At 54.9% G+C, this 17005-nt stretch overlaps 1 protein-coding gene across 1 annotated transcript in view; it reads left to right on the forward strand.

The window, feature by feature from the left end:
- Window positions 1-17005, forward strand: part of LOC139242053 (cilia- and flagella-associated protein 119-like) — a 50898-nt gene that overhangs the window by 18345 nt on the left and 15548 nt on the right. The window contains exons 4-6 of the mRNA XM_070870196.1: window positions 791-960; window positions 9260-9330; window positions 12764-12880. Of these exons, the coding sequence (XP_070726297.1) occupies window positions 791-960; window positions 9260-9330; window positions 12764-12880 (358 nt within the window). The remainder of the gene's footprint in view (window positions 1-790; window positions 961-9259; window positions 9331-12763; window positions 12881-17005) is intronic.

A 17005-nucleotide genomic window follows, 5' to 3' on the forward strand; every position in this document is an offset into this window, starting at 1 on the left:
TCTCTTCCTCCACCCCTCCTCTCCTCTCCCTCCCTCCCCCACTCTCCCCTCCCCCCTCTCCCCCTCCCCCTCCCCCCTCTCTCCCTCCCCCTCCCACCCTCTCTCCCTCCCCCTCTCTCCCTCTTCCTCTCCCTCTTCCTCTCCCCTCTCTTCCTCTCCCCCTCCCCCTCTCTCTCTCTCCCTCTCTTCCTCTCCCCCTCTTCTTCCTTCCTCCCCCTCCCCTCTCTCTCTCTCTCTCTCGCCCCCTCCCCCTCCCCTACTCTCCCCCCTCCCTCTCTACCCCCTCCCTCCCTCACTCTCCCCTCCCCCACACTCTCCCCCCTCCCTCTCCCCCCTCTCCCTCCCCCCCCACTCTCCCTCTCTATCCACCTCCCCCTCTCCCTCCCCCACTCTTCCCCCCTCCCTCTCCCCCCTCTCCCTCTCCCTCTCTACCCCCTCCCCCTCTCCTCCCTCCCCTATCCCTCTCTCCACACCCTCTCCCTCCCCCACTCTCCCCCCCTCCCCCACTCTCCCCTCCCTCCCCCTCCCCCTCTCCCTCTCTACCTCCCCTCCCCCTCTCTCCCCCTCCTCTCCCTCCCCCACTCTCCCTCCCCCACTCTCACCCCCTCCCTCTCTCCCTCCCCTCTCTCTCCCTCCCCTATCCCTCTCTCCACCCCCTCTCCCTCCCCCACTCTCCCCCCTCCCCCTCCCCCACTCTCCCTCCCTCCCCCTCTCCCTCCCCCTCTCTCTCCCTCCCCTATCCCTCTCTCCACCCCCTCTCTCTCTCTCCCCCTCCCCCCCCCCCACACAGAGCCCTGCACCAGCTGCTGTGTATCTCACTCGATGGGACGGAGCCGCACGAGGCCATCCTCCTCGATCTCTATGTCTACACCCTGCTCTTCGCCAAGGCCCACGGCTTCAACAAGGAGCAGACCTCGGCCTTCTTCTCCATTGTCAAGCGACTTCACCGGGCCTGCACAGGTAGGACCGCCCTGGGGGGGGTGGGGCGAGGGAGGGGGGAGGGGGGAGGAGGAGCGAGGGGGTGGGGGGGAGGAGCATGGGGGAAGGGAGAGGGAGCATGGGGGAGGGAGAGAGAATGAGTGGGAGGGGGAGGCAGAGAGAGAGGGAACGAGGGGGAGGGAGCGAAGGAGAGGGACTGAGGGAGAGGGAGCGAGGGGGAAGGGGAGCGAGGGGGAAGGGGAGGGAGTGGGAGCGAGGGGGAGGAAGGGGAGGAAGAGGGAGAGGGATTGAGGGAGAGGGAGTGAGGGGGAAGGAGAGGGAGTGAGAGCGAGGGGGAGGGACTACCAGCCTGAGCAATGAAGTTCAGCGATGCATAGTCAACGGTGTAGGTGGGAGCGTAAAGGAGCATTGATAGATACCCGCCCTCCTGTATGGCTCAGAGACGTGGGACCATGTACAGTAGACACCTCAAGTCGCTGGGGAAATACCACCAACGCTGTCTCCGCAAGATCCTGCAAATCCCCCGGGAGGACAGACGCACCAACGTTAGCGTCCAGGCCCAACATCCCCAGCATCGAAGCACTGACCACACTCGATCAGCTCCGCTGGGCAGGGCCACATTGTCCGCATGTCCCCCAGACACGAGACTCCCCAAAGCAAGCGCTCTACTCGGAACTCCTTCACGGCAAGCGAGCCGAAGGTGTTGTGTCTTGAGTAAGGAATCTGACCAGATACTGTGAGCTCAAAGTAAGGTGTGACCATCGTCCTCTCCAGCCTGTGAGACCTCCTTAGGTACAGGTGCTCCCAAGAGATTGTGGGATCCCTCGGGACTCAAGGGCATGAGCCCTCTGGTGGCTAAACAAGGTATTTACGGGTTTACATATATAACAACAAGGACACCCTGATATAAAGTGCAACATCCCCACCGACACCTGGGAGTCCCTGGGCCCAAAGACTAGTCCGCCCCTAAGTGGAGGAAGTGCATCCGGGAGGGGGTGCTGAGCACCTCGAGTCTCGTCGCCGAGAGCGTGCAGAAACCAAGCGCAGGCAGCGGAAGGAGCGTGCGGCAAACCAGTCCCACCCTCCCCTTCCCTCAACGTCTGTCTGTCCCACCCTGTGACAGGGACTGTGGTTCCCCGTATTGGGCTGTTCAGCCACCTAAGGACTTGTCATGTAGGTACATTCTGTTTGTAGCCACCAGATGGCGTCATTGTTGGAAGCCACTGAGCAGCACGCACATGATGCTGCTCTGGTATAAAAGGCCAGCCATTTAGAGAGTCAGTCACTTTGGGCTGTAATACAGCAGAGCCAAGGTTGTACCTTGCTACGTTGACCAGTACTCAGCTTGCACCTTTACTGCACACATAACAGGACTCATTTTAAGAGTGGAAGCTAGTCTTCCTCTGATGAAGGAATTGAGTGTAATATCTCCAAGTTTGCAGATGACACTAAGCTGGGTGGCGGTGTGAGCTGTGAGGGGGACGCTAAGAGGCTGCAGGGTGACTTGGACAGGTTAGGTGAGTGGGCAAATGCATGGCAGATGCAGTATAATGTGAATAAATGTGAGGTGATCCACTTTGGGGGCAAAAACACGAAGGCAGAATATTATCTGAATGGCGGCAGATTAGGAAAAGGGGAGGTGCAACGAGACCTGGGTGTCATGGTACATCAGTCATTGAAGGTTGGCATGCAGGTACAGCAGGTGGTGAAGGCATGTTGTCCTTCATAGTGAGGGGATTTGAGTATAGGAGCAGGGAGGTGTTGCTACAGTTGTACAGGGCCTTGGTGAGGCCTCACCTGGAGTATTGTGTACAGTTTTGGTCTCCTAATCTGAGGAAGGACATTCTTGCTATTGAGGGAGTGCAGCGAAGGTTCACCAGACTGATTCCCGGGATGGCAGGACTGACATATGAGGAGAGACTGGATTGACTGGGCCTTTATACACTGGCGTTTAGAAAAAGGAGAGGGGATCTCATAGAAACGTATAAGATTCTGACGGGATTGGACAGGTTAGATGCAGGAAGAATGTTCCCGATATTGGGGAAGTCCAGAACCAGGGGTCACAGTCTGAGGATAAGAGGTAAGCCATTTAGGATCGAGATGAGGAGAAACTTCTTCACCCAGAGAGTGGTGAACCTGTGGAATTCTCTACCACAGAAAGTTGTTGAGGCCAGTTCGTTCGATATATTCAAGGGGGAGTTAGATGTGGCCCTTACGGCTAAAGGGATCAAGGGGTGTGGAGAGAAAGCAGGAAAGGGGTACTGAGGGAATGATCAGTCATGATCTTATTGAATGGTGGTGCAGGCTCGAAGGGCCGAATGGCCTACTCCTGCACCTATTTTCTATGTTTCCTCGATGCTGAGGGACTGCCTATGATGATGATGATGATAACGAGTGGGCAAAGCTGTGGCAGGTGGAGTTCAGTGTCGGGCAAGTGTGAAGACATCCGCTTTGCACCCGACAATGATCGACCAGAGTGCTTTCGAAATGGCGGGAAGGGAGAAGCAGAGAGATTTAAGGGGGCCAAGGTTTGAAATCACGAAAAGCTACAGGCGCAATAGAATAGTCAAAGAAGCTAATTGCTTGTTGGCCTTTGTCTGGAGAGGGCTGGAATACAAAGGGGTGTGGACAGATCTCTGGTCAGACCCTGTCTGGAGTAACTAGATTACACAGGGTATACGGCACAGAAACAGACCGTTCAGTCCAGGCTGGCGTTTATGTTCTACTCGATACTCCTCCCGTCTTTCCTCATCTAACTCTATCAGCACAACCCTCTATTCCCTTCTCCCTCATGGATGTCTCATCACCACCATCATAGGCAGTCCCTCGGAATCGAGGAAGACTTGCTCCCACTCTTAACATGAGTCCTTCGGTGGCTGAACAGTCCCAATACGGGGAACCACAGTCCCTGTCACAGGTGGGACAGACAGACGTTGAGGGAAGGGGAGGGTGGGACTGGTTTGCCGCACGCTCCTTCCGCTGCCTGCGCTTGGTTTCTGCGCGCTCTCGGCGACGAGACTCGAGGTGCTCAGCGCCCTCCCGGATGCACTCCCTCCACTTAGGGGCCGACTGGTCTTTGGGCCCAGGGACTCCCAGGTGTCGGTGGGGATGTTGCACTTTATATCAGGGAGGGCTTTGAGGGTGGGTCCCTTGTAACGTTTCCTCTGCCCGCCTTTGGCCCGTTTGCCCGTGAAGGAGTTCCGAGTAGAGCGCTTGCTTTGGGGAGTCTCGTGTCTGGGGGGGGACATGCGGACAATGCGGCCCTGCCCAGCGGAGCTGGTCGAGTGTGGTCAGTGCTTCGATGCTGGGGATGTTGGGCCTGGTCGAGGACGCTAACGTTGGTGCGTCTGTCCTCCCGGGGGATTTGCAGGATCTTGCGGAGACATCGTTGGTGGTATTTCTCCAGCGACTTGAGGTGTCGACTGTACACGGTCCTCCCCTTAAATGCACCGATACTATTCACTTCAACCACTCCCTGTGGCAGCGAGTTCCACATTCTCACCCCTCTCTGGGTAAAGAAGTTTCTCCTGAATTCCCCATTGCATTTATCGGTGACTATCTTATATTGATGGCCTCGAGTTCTGCTCTTCCCCACAAGTGGAAACATTCTCTCTGTATCCACTCGATCAAAATCTTTCATCATTTTTAAGACCTCTGTTAGGTTACCTCTCAGCCGTCTTTTTTTCAAGGGAACTGTACACAGTACACCCAAGTGTGGTCTAACCAAGGTTCTCTACTGGGTTCGCATAACTTCCCCACTTTAAAATTCTATGCCTCTTGAAATAAACCCGAGTGCGTACAATTCTGGGTAACGCACCGTAGGAAGGGTATGATGCCTTGGAGATTTTTCAGCACAAATTCACCAGAATGATTTGAAGGTTAAGGGTGAGGTTGCATAGACCAGGCTTGCTTTCCCTTGAGCTAAGAAGAGTAATGTGTGATCTAATTGAGGTGTTTGAGGATTAAACGACAAGTTATATTTATATGGCGCCTTTAACGCAGTGAAATGTCCCAAGACGCTTCACCGGAGTATTATGAGATAAAATATTTGACACCGAGCTGCACAAGGAGAAACTAGGGCAGGAAGCTGGCTCAAAAAAGGCAGGTTTTAAGGCGCGTCTTGAAGAAGGAAAGTAAGCTAGAGAGGCGGAGAGGTTTGGGGAGGGAGTTCCAGAGCTTGGGGGCCCAGGCAACAGAAGGCACGGCCACCGATGGTGGAGCGATTATAATCAGGGATGGTCAGGAGGGCAGAGTTAGAGGAGCGCAGACATCTCGGGGGGGTTGTGGGGGCTGGAGGAGGTTACAGAGATAGGGAGGGGCGCAGGGGCTGGAGGAGGTTACAGAGATAGGAAGGGGCGTAGGGGCTGGAGGAGGTTACAGAGATAGGGAGGGGCGTAGGGGCTGGAGGAGGTTACAGAGATAGGGAGGGGTGTAGGGGCTGGAGGAGGTTACAGAGATAGGGAGGGGCGTATGGGCTGGAGGAGGTTACAGAGATAGGGAGGGGCGCAAGGGCTGGAGGAGGTTACAGAGATAGGGAGGGGCGTAGGGGCTGGAGGAGGTTACAGAGATAGGGAGGGGTGTAGGGGCTGGAGGAGGTTACAGAGATAGGGAGAGGTGTAGGGGTTGGAGGAGGGTACAGAGATAGGGAGGGTTGTAGAGGCTGGAGGAGATTACAGGGATAGGGAGGGGGCGAGGGCCATGGAGGGAATTGAAAACAAGGATGAGAATTTGGAGATCGAGGTGTTGCTTAACCGGAAGCCAATGTAGGCCAGCGAGCACAGGGGGTGAAGGGTGAATGGGACTCGGTGTGAGTTAGGACACGGGGCAGCGAGCACAGGGGGTGATGGGTGAGCGGGACTCGGTGTGAGTTAGGACACGGGGCAGGGAGCACAGGGGGTGATGGGTGAACGGGACTCGGTGTGAGTTAGGAAACGGGGCAGCGAGCACAGGGGGTGATGGATGAGTGGGACTCGGTGTGAGTTAGGACACGGGGCAGCGAGCACAGGGGGTGATGAGTGAGTGGGACTGGGTGTGAGTTAGGACTCGGGGGCAGTGAGCACAGGGGGTGATGGGTGAGTGGGACTCGGTGTGAGTTAGGACACGGGGCAGTGAGCACAGGGGGTGATCGGTGAACGGGACTCGGTGTGAGTTAGGACACGGGGGCAGTGAGCACAGGGGGTGATGGGTGAACGGGACTCGGTGTGAGTTAGGACACGGGGTCAGTGAGCACAGGGGGTGATGGGTCAGTGGGACTCGGTGTGAGTTAGGACACGGGGGCAGCGAGCACAGAGGGTGATGGGTGAGCGGGACTCGGTGCGAGTTAGGACACGGGGCAGTGAGCACAGGGGGTGATGGGTGAGTGGGACTGGGTGTGAGTTAGGACACGGGGCAGTGAGCACAGCGGGTGATGGGTGAGTGGGACTTGGTGTGAGTTAGGACACGGGGCAGTGAGCACAGGGGGTGATGGGTGAGTGGGACTTGGTGTGAGTTAGGACACGGGGGCAGCCGAGTTTTGGATCACCTCTAGTTGACGTCGGATAGAATGTGGGAGGCCGGCCAGGAGTGCGTTGGAATAGTCAAGTCTAGAGGTAACTAAGGCACAGATGAGGGCTTCAGCAGCGGATGAGCTGAAGGATTTGATTGGGTAGATAGTGGGAAACTATTTCCTCTGGGCAGAGCGGGGAAGAGTCCAGAACATGATGGTGTCTTCCAGCTTTCAAAACTAAGATGGATAGATTTTTGTTGGCGAAAGGTATCAGGGGATAGGGAGCAACGGCGGATCGATGAGAGTTGAGGTATCGATCAGCCACGATTGACAGATTGGCGGAGCAGGCTCAAGGGGCTGAATGGCCTCCTCATGGTGAACATTTATAAATCACTGGTTCGGCCTTAACTGGAGTATCGTGTCCAATTCTGGGCACCGCCCTTTCATCATCATCATCGGCAGTCCCTCAGCATCGAGGAAGACTTGCTTCCACTCCTGAAGTGAGTTCTTAGGTGACTGAACAGCCCAATACGGGGAACCACAGTCCCTGTCGCAGGTGGGACAGACAGACGTTGAGGGAAGGGGAGGGTGGGACTGGTTTGCCGCACGCTCCTTCCGCTGCCTGCGCTTGGTTTATGCACGCTCTCGGCGACGAGACTCGAGGTGCTCAGCGCCCTCCCGGATGCACTTCCTCCACTTAGGGGCGGACTGGTCTTTGGGCCCAGGGACTCCCAGGTGTCGGTGGGGATGTTGCACTTTATATCAGGGAGTGCTTTGAGGGTGGTCCCTGTAACGTTTCCTCTGCCCACCTTTGGCTCGCTTGCCGTGAAGGAGTTCCGAGTAGAGCGCTTGCTTTGGGGAGTCTCGTGTCTGGGGGGGACATGCGGACAATGTGGCCCTGCCCAGCGGAGCTGGTCGAGTGTGGTCAGTGCTTCGATGCTGGGGATGTTGGGCCTGGTCGCGGACACCACACTTCAGGAAGGATGAGAAGGCCTTAGAGAGGCTGCAGAAAACATTTACGAGAATGATTCCAGGGATGAGAGACGAGAGAAGCTGGGGATGTTCTCCTTGGAGCAGAGAAGGTCGAGAGGAGATTTTTTCGCGATGTTCAAAATCATGAGGGGTCTGGCCAGGGTAGAGAGACTGCTTGTGGAATCTTGCTGAGTGAAACATCGAAAATAGGTGCAGGAGTAGGCCATTCGGCCCTTCGAGCCTGCACCACCATTCAATATGATCATGGCTGATCATTCCCTCAGTACCCCTTTCCTGCTTTCTCTCCAGACCCCTTGATCCCTTTAGCCGTAAGGCCCACATCTAACTCCCTTTTGAATATATTTAGTGAATTGGCCTCAACAACTTTCTGTGGTAGAGAATTCCACAGGTTCACCACTCTCTGGGTGAAGAAGTTTCTCCTCATCTCGGTCCTAAATGGCTTACCCCTTATCCTTAGACTGTGTCCCTTGGTGCTGGACTTCCCCAACGTCGGGAACATTCTTCCTGCATCTAACCTGTCCAATCCCGTCAGAATTTTATTTGTTTCTATGAGATCCCCTCTCATTCTTCTAAACTCCAGTGAATACAGGCCCAGTCGATCCAGTCTTTCTTCATATGTCAGTCCGGCCATCCCGGGAATCAGTCTGGTGAACCTTCGCTGCACTCCCTCAATAGCAAGAATGTCCTTCCTCAGATTAGGAGACCAAAACTGAACACAATATTCCAGGTGTGGTCTCACCAAGGCCCAGTACAACTGCAGCAAGACCTCCCTGCTCCTATACTCAAATCCCCTCGCTATGAAGGCCAACATGCCATTTGCCTTCTTCACCGCCTGCTGCACCTGCATGCCAACTTTCAATGACTGATGTACCATGACACCCAGGTCTCGTTGCACCTCCCCTTTTCCTAATCTGCCGATGCAAGATGACTGCAGCGTTAAGTGGAGGCCTTTACCTTACTGGGATTAAATGATGCTCTTGTGGGATAAAAGACCCTTGTGTTCCATTCATTCTCAAGATCTGGGCGTCGCTGGCCAAGGCCGGCGTTTATTGCCCATCCCTTGTCGCCCCTTGAGAAGGTGGTGGTGAGCCGCCTTCTTGAACCGCTGCAGTCCGTGTGGTGAAGGTGCTCCCACAGTGCTGTTAGGGAGGGAGTTCCAGGATTGTGACCCAACGACGATGAAGGAACGGCCGATATATTTCCCAGTCGGGATGGTGTGTGACTGGGAGGGGAACGTGGAGATGGTGGTGTTCCCATGGACCTGCTGCCCTTGACCTTCTGGGCGGTAGAGGCCGCGGGTTTGCTGTCGAAGAAGCCTTGGCCAGTTGCCGCGGTGCATCTTGTGGATGGACCACACTGCAGCCAGGGGGCGCCGGTGGTGGAGGGAGTGAGTGTTGAAGGTGGTGGGGAGCGTGTCGATCGAGCGGCTGCTTTGTCCTGGATGGTGTCGAGCTTCTCGAGTGTTTGTTGGAGCTGCAACTCATCCAGGCAAGTGGGGAGTGTTCCATCGCACTCCTGACTTGTGCCTTGTCGATGGTGGGAAGGCTTTGGGGAGTCAGGAGGTGAGACACAGAATACCCAGCCTCTGACCCGCTCTTGTTACCACAGTATTTATGTGGCTGGTCCAGTTCAGTTTCTGGTCAATGGTGACCCTCGGGATGTTGATGGTGGGGGGATTCGGTGATGGTAATGGCATCAGAGTGAAAAGCTTGCAATATCAATAGACGGTGAATAATTGTCACACCGTGTGCAAGGGACAGGGATGGAGAGGTCAGAGGGCACAAGGAGCGACTGTAACTATTTATCTTCGACTCTCGTTGGCGTCTTTTTTTTCTCTTCCAGGAACATCTCTCGGGAACGTGCAGGAGTGCTTTCAATACACCACAGAACTCGTCTTGTGTCACTCAGTGCGGGTACGTGACAGGCAGGGACGGGCAATGTTGGAGGACCAAGCTAGGGAATTGAGTGTGGGGGGGGGGGACCGAGACAGTGAGGGGGACAGAGAGAGAGAGAGAGAGAGAGAGAGAGAGGGGGCGTCAGAGAGAGGGGAGGGGTCAGAGAGGGGGGGGGGACCGAGACAGTGAGGGGGACAGAGAGAGAGAGAGAGAGAGAGAGAGAGGGGGCGTCAGAGAGAGGGGAGGGGTCAGAGAGGGGGGGGGTCAGAGAGAGGGGGGGGGGGGTCAGAGAGAGAGAGGGGGACAGAGAGGGGGGGGCGTCAGAGAGGGTGAGGGTCAGAGAGGGGGGGGGGGGGACCGAGACAGTGAGGGGGACAGAGAGAGAGAGAAAGAGAGAGAGAGAGGGGCGTCAGAGAGAGGGGAGGGGTCAGAGAGGGGGGGGGGTCAGAGAGAGAGAGGGGGACAGAGAGAGAGGGGGGGGCGTCAGAGAGGGGGGGGGGTCAGAGAGGGGGGGGTCAGAGAGAGACAGGGGGACAGAGAGAGAGAGAGAGAGAGAGAGAGAGGGGGGGGGCGTCAGAGAGAGGCGGGGGTCAGAGAGGGGGGGGTCAGAGAGAGACAGGGGGACAGAGAGAGAGAGAGAGGGGGGGGCGTCAGAGAGGGGGGGGTCAGAGAGAGACGGGGACAGAGAGAGAGAGAGAGGGGGGGCGTCAGAGAGAGGGGAGGGGTCAGAGAGAGACAGGGGGACAGAGAGAGAGAGAGAGAGGGGGCGTCAGAGAGAGGGGAGGGGTCAGAGAGGGGGGGTCAGAGAGAGAGAGGGGGACAGAGAGAGAGAGAGAGAGAGAGAGAGAGAGAGGGGGGGGCGTCAGAGAGAGGCGGGGGTCAGAGAGGGGGGGGTCAGAGAGAGACAGGGGACAGAGAGAGAGAGAGAGGGGGGGGGCGTCAGAGAGAGGGGAGGGGTCAGAGAGGGGGGGGGGTCAGAGAGAGACAGGGGGACAGAGAGAGAGAGAGAGGGGGGGGCGTCAGAGAGAGGGAGGGGTCAGAGAGGGGGGGGTCAGAGAGAGAGAGGGGGACAGAGAGAGAGAGAGAGAGAGAGAGACAGGGGGACAGAGAGAGAGAGAGAGGGGGGGCATCAGAGAGAGAAAGAAAGAGAGGGGGACAGAGAGAGAGAGAGAGAGAGAGAGAGAGAGGACGGGGGGTCAGAGAGAGAGAGAGAGAGGGGGCGGGGGGTCAGAGAGAGGAGAGAGAGAGAGGGGGACAGAGAGAGAGAGAAATAGGGTCAGAGAGAGAGAAAGAGGGTCAGAGAGAGAGAGAGAGAGAGAGAGAGTGAGAGAGAGAGACAGGGGACAGAGAGAGAGAGGGGGACAGACAGAGAGGGAGAGAGAGAGAGAGACAGACAGAGAGAGACAGAGAGAGAGAGAGACAGAGAGGGAGGGAGGGGAGAGAGAGAGAGACAGAGAGAGAGAGAGAGAGAGAGACAGAGAGAGAGAGAGACGGAGACGGGGAGAGAGAGAGAGAGAGACAGACAGAGGAGGACAGAAAAGAGAGAGAGGGGGGGAAACAGAGAGACGGAGAGAGAGAGAGGGGGTGGAGGAGCGAAAGAGAGATGGGGGGGGAACACAGAGAGAGTGAGGAGAGACGGAGAGAGAGAGAGGGCGAGGTTCAAACACAGAGAGAGAGAAGGGGAGACGGAGGGAGAGAGGGGAGGGGGGGGGCAGAGGGAGGGGGGTGAGGAGAACCCTCATGATTTTGAACCCCTCTATTAAATCTCCTCTCAACCTTCTCTGCTCCAAGGAGAACAGCCCCAGCTTCTCCAGTCTCCCCACGTAACTGAAGTCCCACATCCCTGGAACCATTCTGCTCAATCTCCTCCTCACCCTCTCCAAGGCTTCGCACCCCTCCCTACAGTGCGGTGCACGGAATCCGACACAATACTCCAGTTGCGGCCAGACCAGTGACTCGTAACGGGCTTTTAGCGTGACTTCTGTGTTTTGGTATTCGATGCCCCTGTTTAGAAACAGAGAAACATAGAAAACAGGTGCAGGAGCAGGCCATTCGGCCCTTCGAGCCTGCACCGCCATTCAGTAAGATCATGGCTGATTGGTCACCTCAGTACCCCTTTCCTGCTCCTTCAAGGATTTATAGATCAGCACTCCCAGGTCCCTCTGCTGTCTGACCTGCCATCTGCTCCCCACTCAGAACACTAGCCTTCGGATTGTGCTGCTGCCTCCCAGAGTTTGTCTGCGTTACACTCCTGCGAGGCACCTTGGGATATTTCACGATGTTAAAGGCACTATGCGCTTCCTGTTATTCGATTGCCGCTTGACTTCCTCTGTTCCAATGAGAAAAGTGACCCGTTTCTGGGCTGCCCCTGAAAGGCTCTGCATGCAATGGCGGTTCCTGCCTTGAAAGACAAGGGCCCAGTGGGATGCCGGGAAGGACCAGGAAACATCGTTGGTGTGCTGCCCCCCCTCCCCCACTCCTCGCTAATCCAGCGGGCACTGAGGCTAATTGTAACCCCTCCCTCCTCTCTCATGGGGTGGACCATCAGGGTCTCTCGATCAGCCCCATCGCAGGTGCCAGGCAGAGAGAGAGGGGAATAACATAAGAAATAGGAGCAGGAGTCGGCCATTCGGCCCCTCGAGCCTGCTCCGCCATTCAATGAGATCACGGCTGACCTCCGACCTCAACCCCACTTTCCCGCCCGATCCCCGTATCCCTCGATTCCCTTAATATCCAACAATCTAACGATCTCGGCCTTGAATATACTCAACGACTGAGCCCTCTGGGGCAGAGAGTTCCAAAGACTCACCCCCCCCCCCCACCCTCTGAGTGAAGAAGTTTCTCCTCATCTCTGTCCTCAATGGCCGACCCCTGACCCTGAGACTGTGTGACCCCTGGTTCTAGACTCCCCAGCCCCGGGGGGGGGAAACACCCTCCCTGTATCTACCCTGTCAAGCCCCTGTAAGAATTGTGTGTGTTTCACTGAGATCCCCTCTCATTCTTCTAAATTCCAGAGAATATCGGCCCGGTCTACTCAATCTCTCCTCATAGGACAATCCCCCCCATCCCAGGAATCAGTCTGGTGAACCTTCGCTGCACTCCCTCAATGGCAAGTATATCCTTCCTTAGGTCAGGAGACCAGAACGGTGCACAGTACTCCAGGTGTGGTCTCACCAGGGCCCGGTATAATTGCAGGAAGACGTCTTTACTCTTATACTCAAATCCTCCTGGAATAAAGGCCAACGAACCATTTGCTGTCCCTGCGTGTTAACTCTCAGTGATTGGTGTACAAGGACACCCAGGTCCCACTGAAGACCCACATTTGGTGGGAGATGACCCTCTCCCCTCCCACGCAGCCCTACGCCACGGGCACTACCCGCAGATTCCCAAACCCCCTCCCCACCCCCTTCGGTCAGCTCAGCCTGCTAATCGACTGTCCCATCTTTTCCAGAGACCACCATTCAGCATTGATTTGTTCAACGCAGACCAGGTCGTGTTGGTGACAGATTACATCCTCGACACATACTTCCGGCATTTCAAACTTTACAAGTACATTTTCACCCCTCAGGTAAGTGGGAGCTTTACTCTGTATCTAACCCCCTGTACCTGCCCTGGGAGTGTTTGATGGGACAGTGTAGAGGGAGCTTTACTCTGTATCTAACCCCCTGTACCTGCCCTGGGAGTGTTTGATGGGACAGTGTAGAGGGAGCTTTACTCTGTATCTAACCCCCTGTACCTGCCCTGGGAGTGTTTGATGGGACAGTGTAGAGGGAGCTTTACTCTGTATCTAACCCCCTGTACCTGCCCTGGGAGTGTTTGATGGGACAGTGTAGAGGGAGCTTTACTCTGTATCTAACCCCCTGTACCTGCCCTGGGAGTGTTTGATGGGACAGTGTAGAGGGAGCTTTACTCTGTATCTAACCCCCTGTACCTGCCCTGGGAGTGTTTGATGGGACAGTGTAGAGGGAGCTTTACTCTGTATCTAACCCCGTGCTGTACCTGCCCTGGGAGTGTTTGATGGGACAGTGTAGAGGGAGCTTTACTCTGTATCTAACCCCGTGCTGTACCTGCCCTGGGAGTGTTTGATGGGACAGTGTAGAGGGAGCTTTACTCTGTATCTAACCCCGTGCTGTACCTGCCCTGGGAGTGTTTGATGGGACAGTGTAGAGGGAGTTTTACTCTGTATCTAACCCCGTGCTGTACCTGCCCTGGGAGTGTTTGATGGGACAGTGTAGAGGGAGCTTTACTCTGTATCTAACCCCGTGCTGTACCTGCCCTGGGAGTGTTTGATGGGACAGTGTAGAGGGAGCTTTACTCTGTATCTAACCCGTGCTGTACCTGCCCTGGGAGTGTTTGATGGGACAGTGTAGAGGGAGCTTTACTCTGTATCTAACCCGTGCTGTACCTGCCCTGGGAGTGTTTGATGGGACAGTGTAGAGGGAGCTTTACTCTGTATCTAACCCCGTGTACCTGCCCTGGGAGTGTTTGATGGGACAGTGTAGAGGGAGCTTTACTCTGTATCTAACCCCGTGCTGTACCTGCCCTGGGAGTGTTTGATGGGACAGTGTAGAGGGAGCTTTACTCTGTATCTAACCCCCTGTACCTGCCCTGGGAGTGTTTGATGGGACAGTGTAGAGGGAGCTTTACTCTGTATCTAACCCCCTGTACCTGCCCTGGGAGTGTTTGATGGGACAGTGTAGAAGGAGCTTTACTCTGTATCTAACCCCGTGCTGTACCTGCCCTGGGAGTGTTTGATGGGACAGTGTAGAGGGAGCTTTACTCTGTATCTAACCCGTGCTGTACCTGCCCTGGGAGTGTTTGATGGGACAGTGTAGAGGGAGCTTTACTCTGTATCTAACCCCATGCTGTAACATTCGGTGCTTTGGGCCATCATTCAGTTTGCACTCTCTGTAGGATTATTTATAAATGTCATTAGTTAACAGCGTGGCAGAGGTAATGAGTGTTATATATGTAAACCTGTAAATACCTTGTGTAACCACCAGAGGGCTCATCCCTTGGAGTCCCAAGGGATCCCCCAATCCCTTGGGAGCACAGGTATTTAAGGAGGCTTCACAGATTGGAGAGGCACTCTGGAGACATAGAAAATAGGTGCAGGAGTAGGCCATTCGGCCCTTCGAGCCTGCACCACCATTCAATAAGATCATGGCTGATCATTCACCTCAGTACCCCATTCCTGCTTTCTCTCCATACCCCTTGATCCCTTTAACCGTAAGGGCCACATCTAACTCCCCCTTGAATATATTTAGTGAATTGGCCTCAACAACTCTCTGTGGCAGAGAATTCCACAGGTTCACCACTCTCTGAGTGAAGAAGTTTCTCCTCATCTCGGTCCTAAATGGCTTACCCCTTATCCTTAGACTGTAACCCCTGGTTCTGGACTTCCCCAACATCGGGAACATTCTTCCTGCATCTAACCTGTCCCGTCCCGTCAGAATTTTATATGTTTCTATGAGATCCCCTCTCATCCTTCTAAACTCCAGTGTATAAAGGCCAAGTCGATCCAGTCTCTCCTCATATATCGGTCCTGCCATCCCAGGAATCAGTCTGGCGAACCTTCGCTGCACTCCCTCAATAGCAAGAACGTCCTTCCTCAGATTAGGAGACCAAAACTGAACACAATACTCCAGGTGAGGCCTCACCAAGGCCCTGTACAACTGCAGTAAGACCTCCCTGCTCCTATACTCAAATCCCCTCGCTATGAAGGCCAACATACCATTTGCCTTCTTCACCCCCTGCTGTACCTGCATGCCAACTTTCAATGACTGATGTACCATGACACCCAGGTCTCGCTGCACCTCCCCTTTTCCTAATCTGTCACCATTCAGATAATATTCTGCCTTCGTGTTTTTGCCTCCAAAGTGGATAACCTCACATTTATCCACATTATACTGCATCTGCCATGCATTTGCCCACTCACCTAACCTATCCAAGTCACCCTGCAGCCTCTTAGCATCCTCCTCACAGCTCACACCGCCACCCAGCTTAGTGTCATCTGCAAACTTGGAGATATTACATTCAATTCCTTCGTCTAAATCATTGATGTATATTGTAAATAGCTGGGGTCCCAGCACTGAGCCCTGCGGCACCCCACTGGTCACTGCCTGCGGTCACACTTTACTTCGAGCTCACAGTGTCTAGTCTGACTCTTTCTCCAAACACAACAGGAACAATCTTCAGGGGCATGTGGGAAGCTATACCCAGGGACTGGCACAGGAACGATGTCCCCGCTCCTGTGCTGTAAGATTGTATCATTGTGTTCTTTAACATCGGAGGCAAAACGAGATACGATGCAAAACAGGTCGGGGCTCTTAAGAAAAGAGAAGACTTAGAGGTGACCCGATAAGAGATTTACATGGAGTTACATCGGCTACACGGCACAGAAACAGGCCGTTTGGCCCAACCAGTCCATGCCGGTGTTGATGTGTCACTCGAGCCTCCTCCCGTCTTTCCTCATCCGCTGGGCAGGGCCACATTGTCCACATGTCCCCCCAGACACGAGACTCCCAAAGCAAGCGTTCTACTCGGAACTCCGACACTCCTTCACGGGCAAACGAGCCAAAGGTGGGCAGAGGAAACGTTACAAGGGACCACCCTCAAAGCCTTCCTGATATAAAGTGCAACATCCCCACTGACACCTGGGAGTCTCTGGGCCAAAGACCAGTCCGCCCCTAAGTGGAGGAAGTGCATCCGGGAGGGTGCTGAGCACCTCGAGTCTCGTCGCCGAGAGCGTGCAGAAACCAAGCGCAGGCAGCGGAAGGAGCGTGCGGCAAAACAGTCCCACCCTCCCCTTCCCTCAACGTCTGTCTGTCCCACCTGTGACAGGGACTGTGGTTCCCGTATTGGGCTGTTCAGCCACCGAAGGACTCATGTTAAGAGTGGAAGCAAGTCTTCCTCGATTCCGAGGGACTGCCTATGATGATGATACAGATCAGCATAATCTTCTATTCCCTTCTCCCTCATATTTACGAAAGAATATACTTGCTTTGGAGGCAGTTCAGAGAAGGTTCACTCGGTTGATTCCGGGGATGAGGGGGTTGACTTATGAGGAAAGGTTGAGGAGGTTGGGCCTCTACTCATTGGAGTTCAGAAGAATGAGAGGTGATCTTATCGAAACGTATAAGATTATGAGGGGGTTCGACAAGGTGGATGCAGAGAGGATGTTCCCACTGATGGGGGAGACTAGAACTAGGGGGCATGATCTTAGAATAAGGGGCCGCCCATTTAAAACTGAGATGAGGAGGAATTTCTTCTCTCAGAGGGTTGTAAATCTGTGGAATTCGCTGCCTCAGAGAGCTGTGGAGGCTGGGACATTGAATATATTTAAGACAGAAATAGACAGTTTCTTAACCGATAAGGGAATAAGTGGTTATGGGGAGCGGGCGGGGAAGTGGAGCTGAGTCCATGATCGGATCAGCCATGATCGTATTAAATGGTGGAGCAGGCTCGAGGAGCCAAATGGCCAACTCCTGCTCCTATTTCTTATGTTCTTATATACTTGTCTAGCCTCCCCTTAAATGCACCGATACTATTCACTTCAACCCCTCCCTGTGGCAGCGAGTTCCACATTCTCACCGCTCTCTGGGTAAAGAAGTTTCTCCTGAATTCCCCATTGGATTTATCAATGACTATCTTATATTGAAGGCCTTTAGTTCTGCTCTTCCCCACAAGTGGG

Source organism: Pristiophorus japonicus, unplaced genomic scaffold, assembly GCF_044704955.1.
Source record: "Pristiophorus japonicus isolate sPriJap1 unplaced genomic scaffold, sPriJap1.hap1 HAP1_SCAFFOLD_118, whole genome shotgun sequence".
NCBI classification, from domain to species: Eukaryota; Metazoa; Chordata; class Chondrichthyes; family Pristiophoridae; genus Pristiophorus; species Pristiophorus japonicus.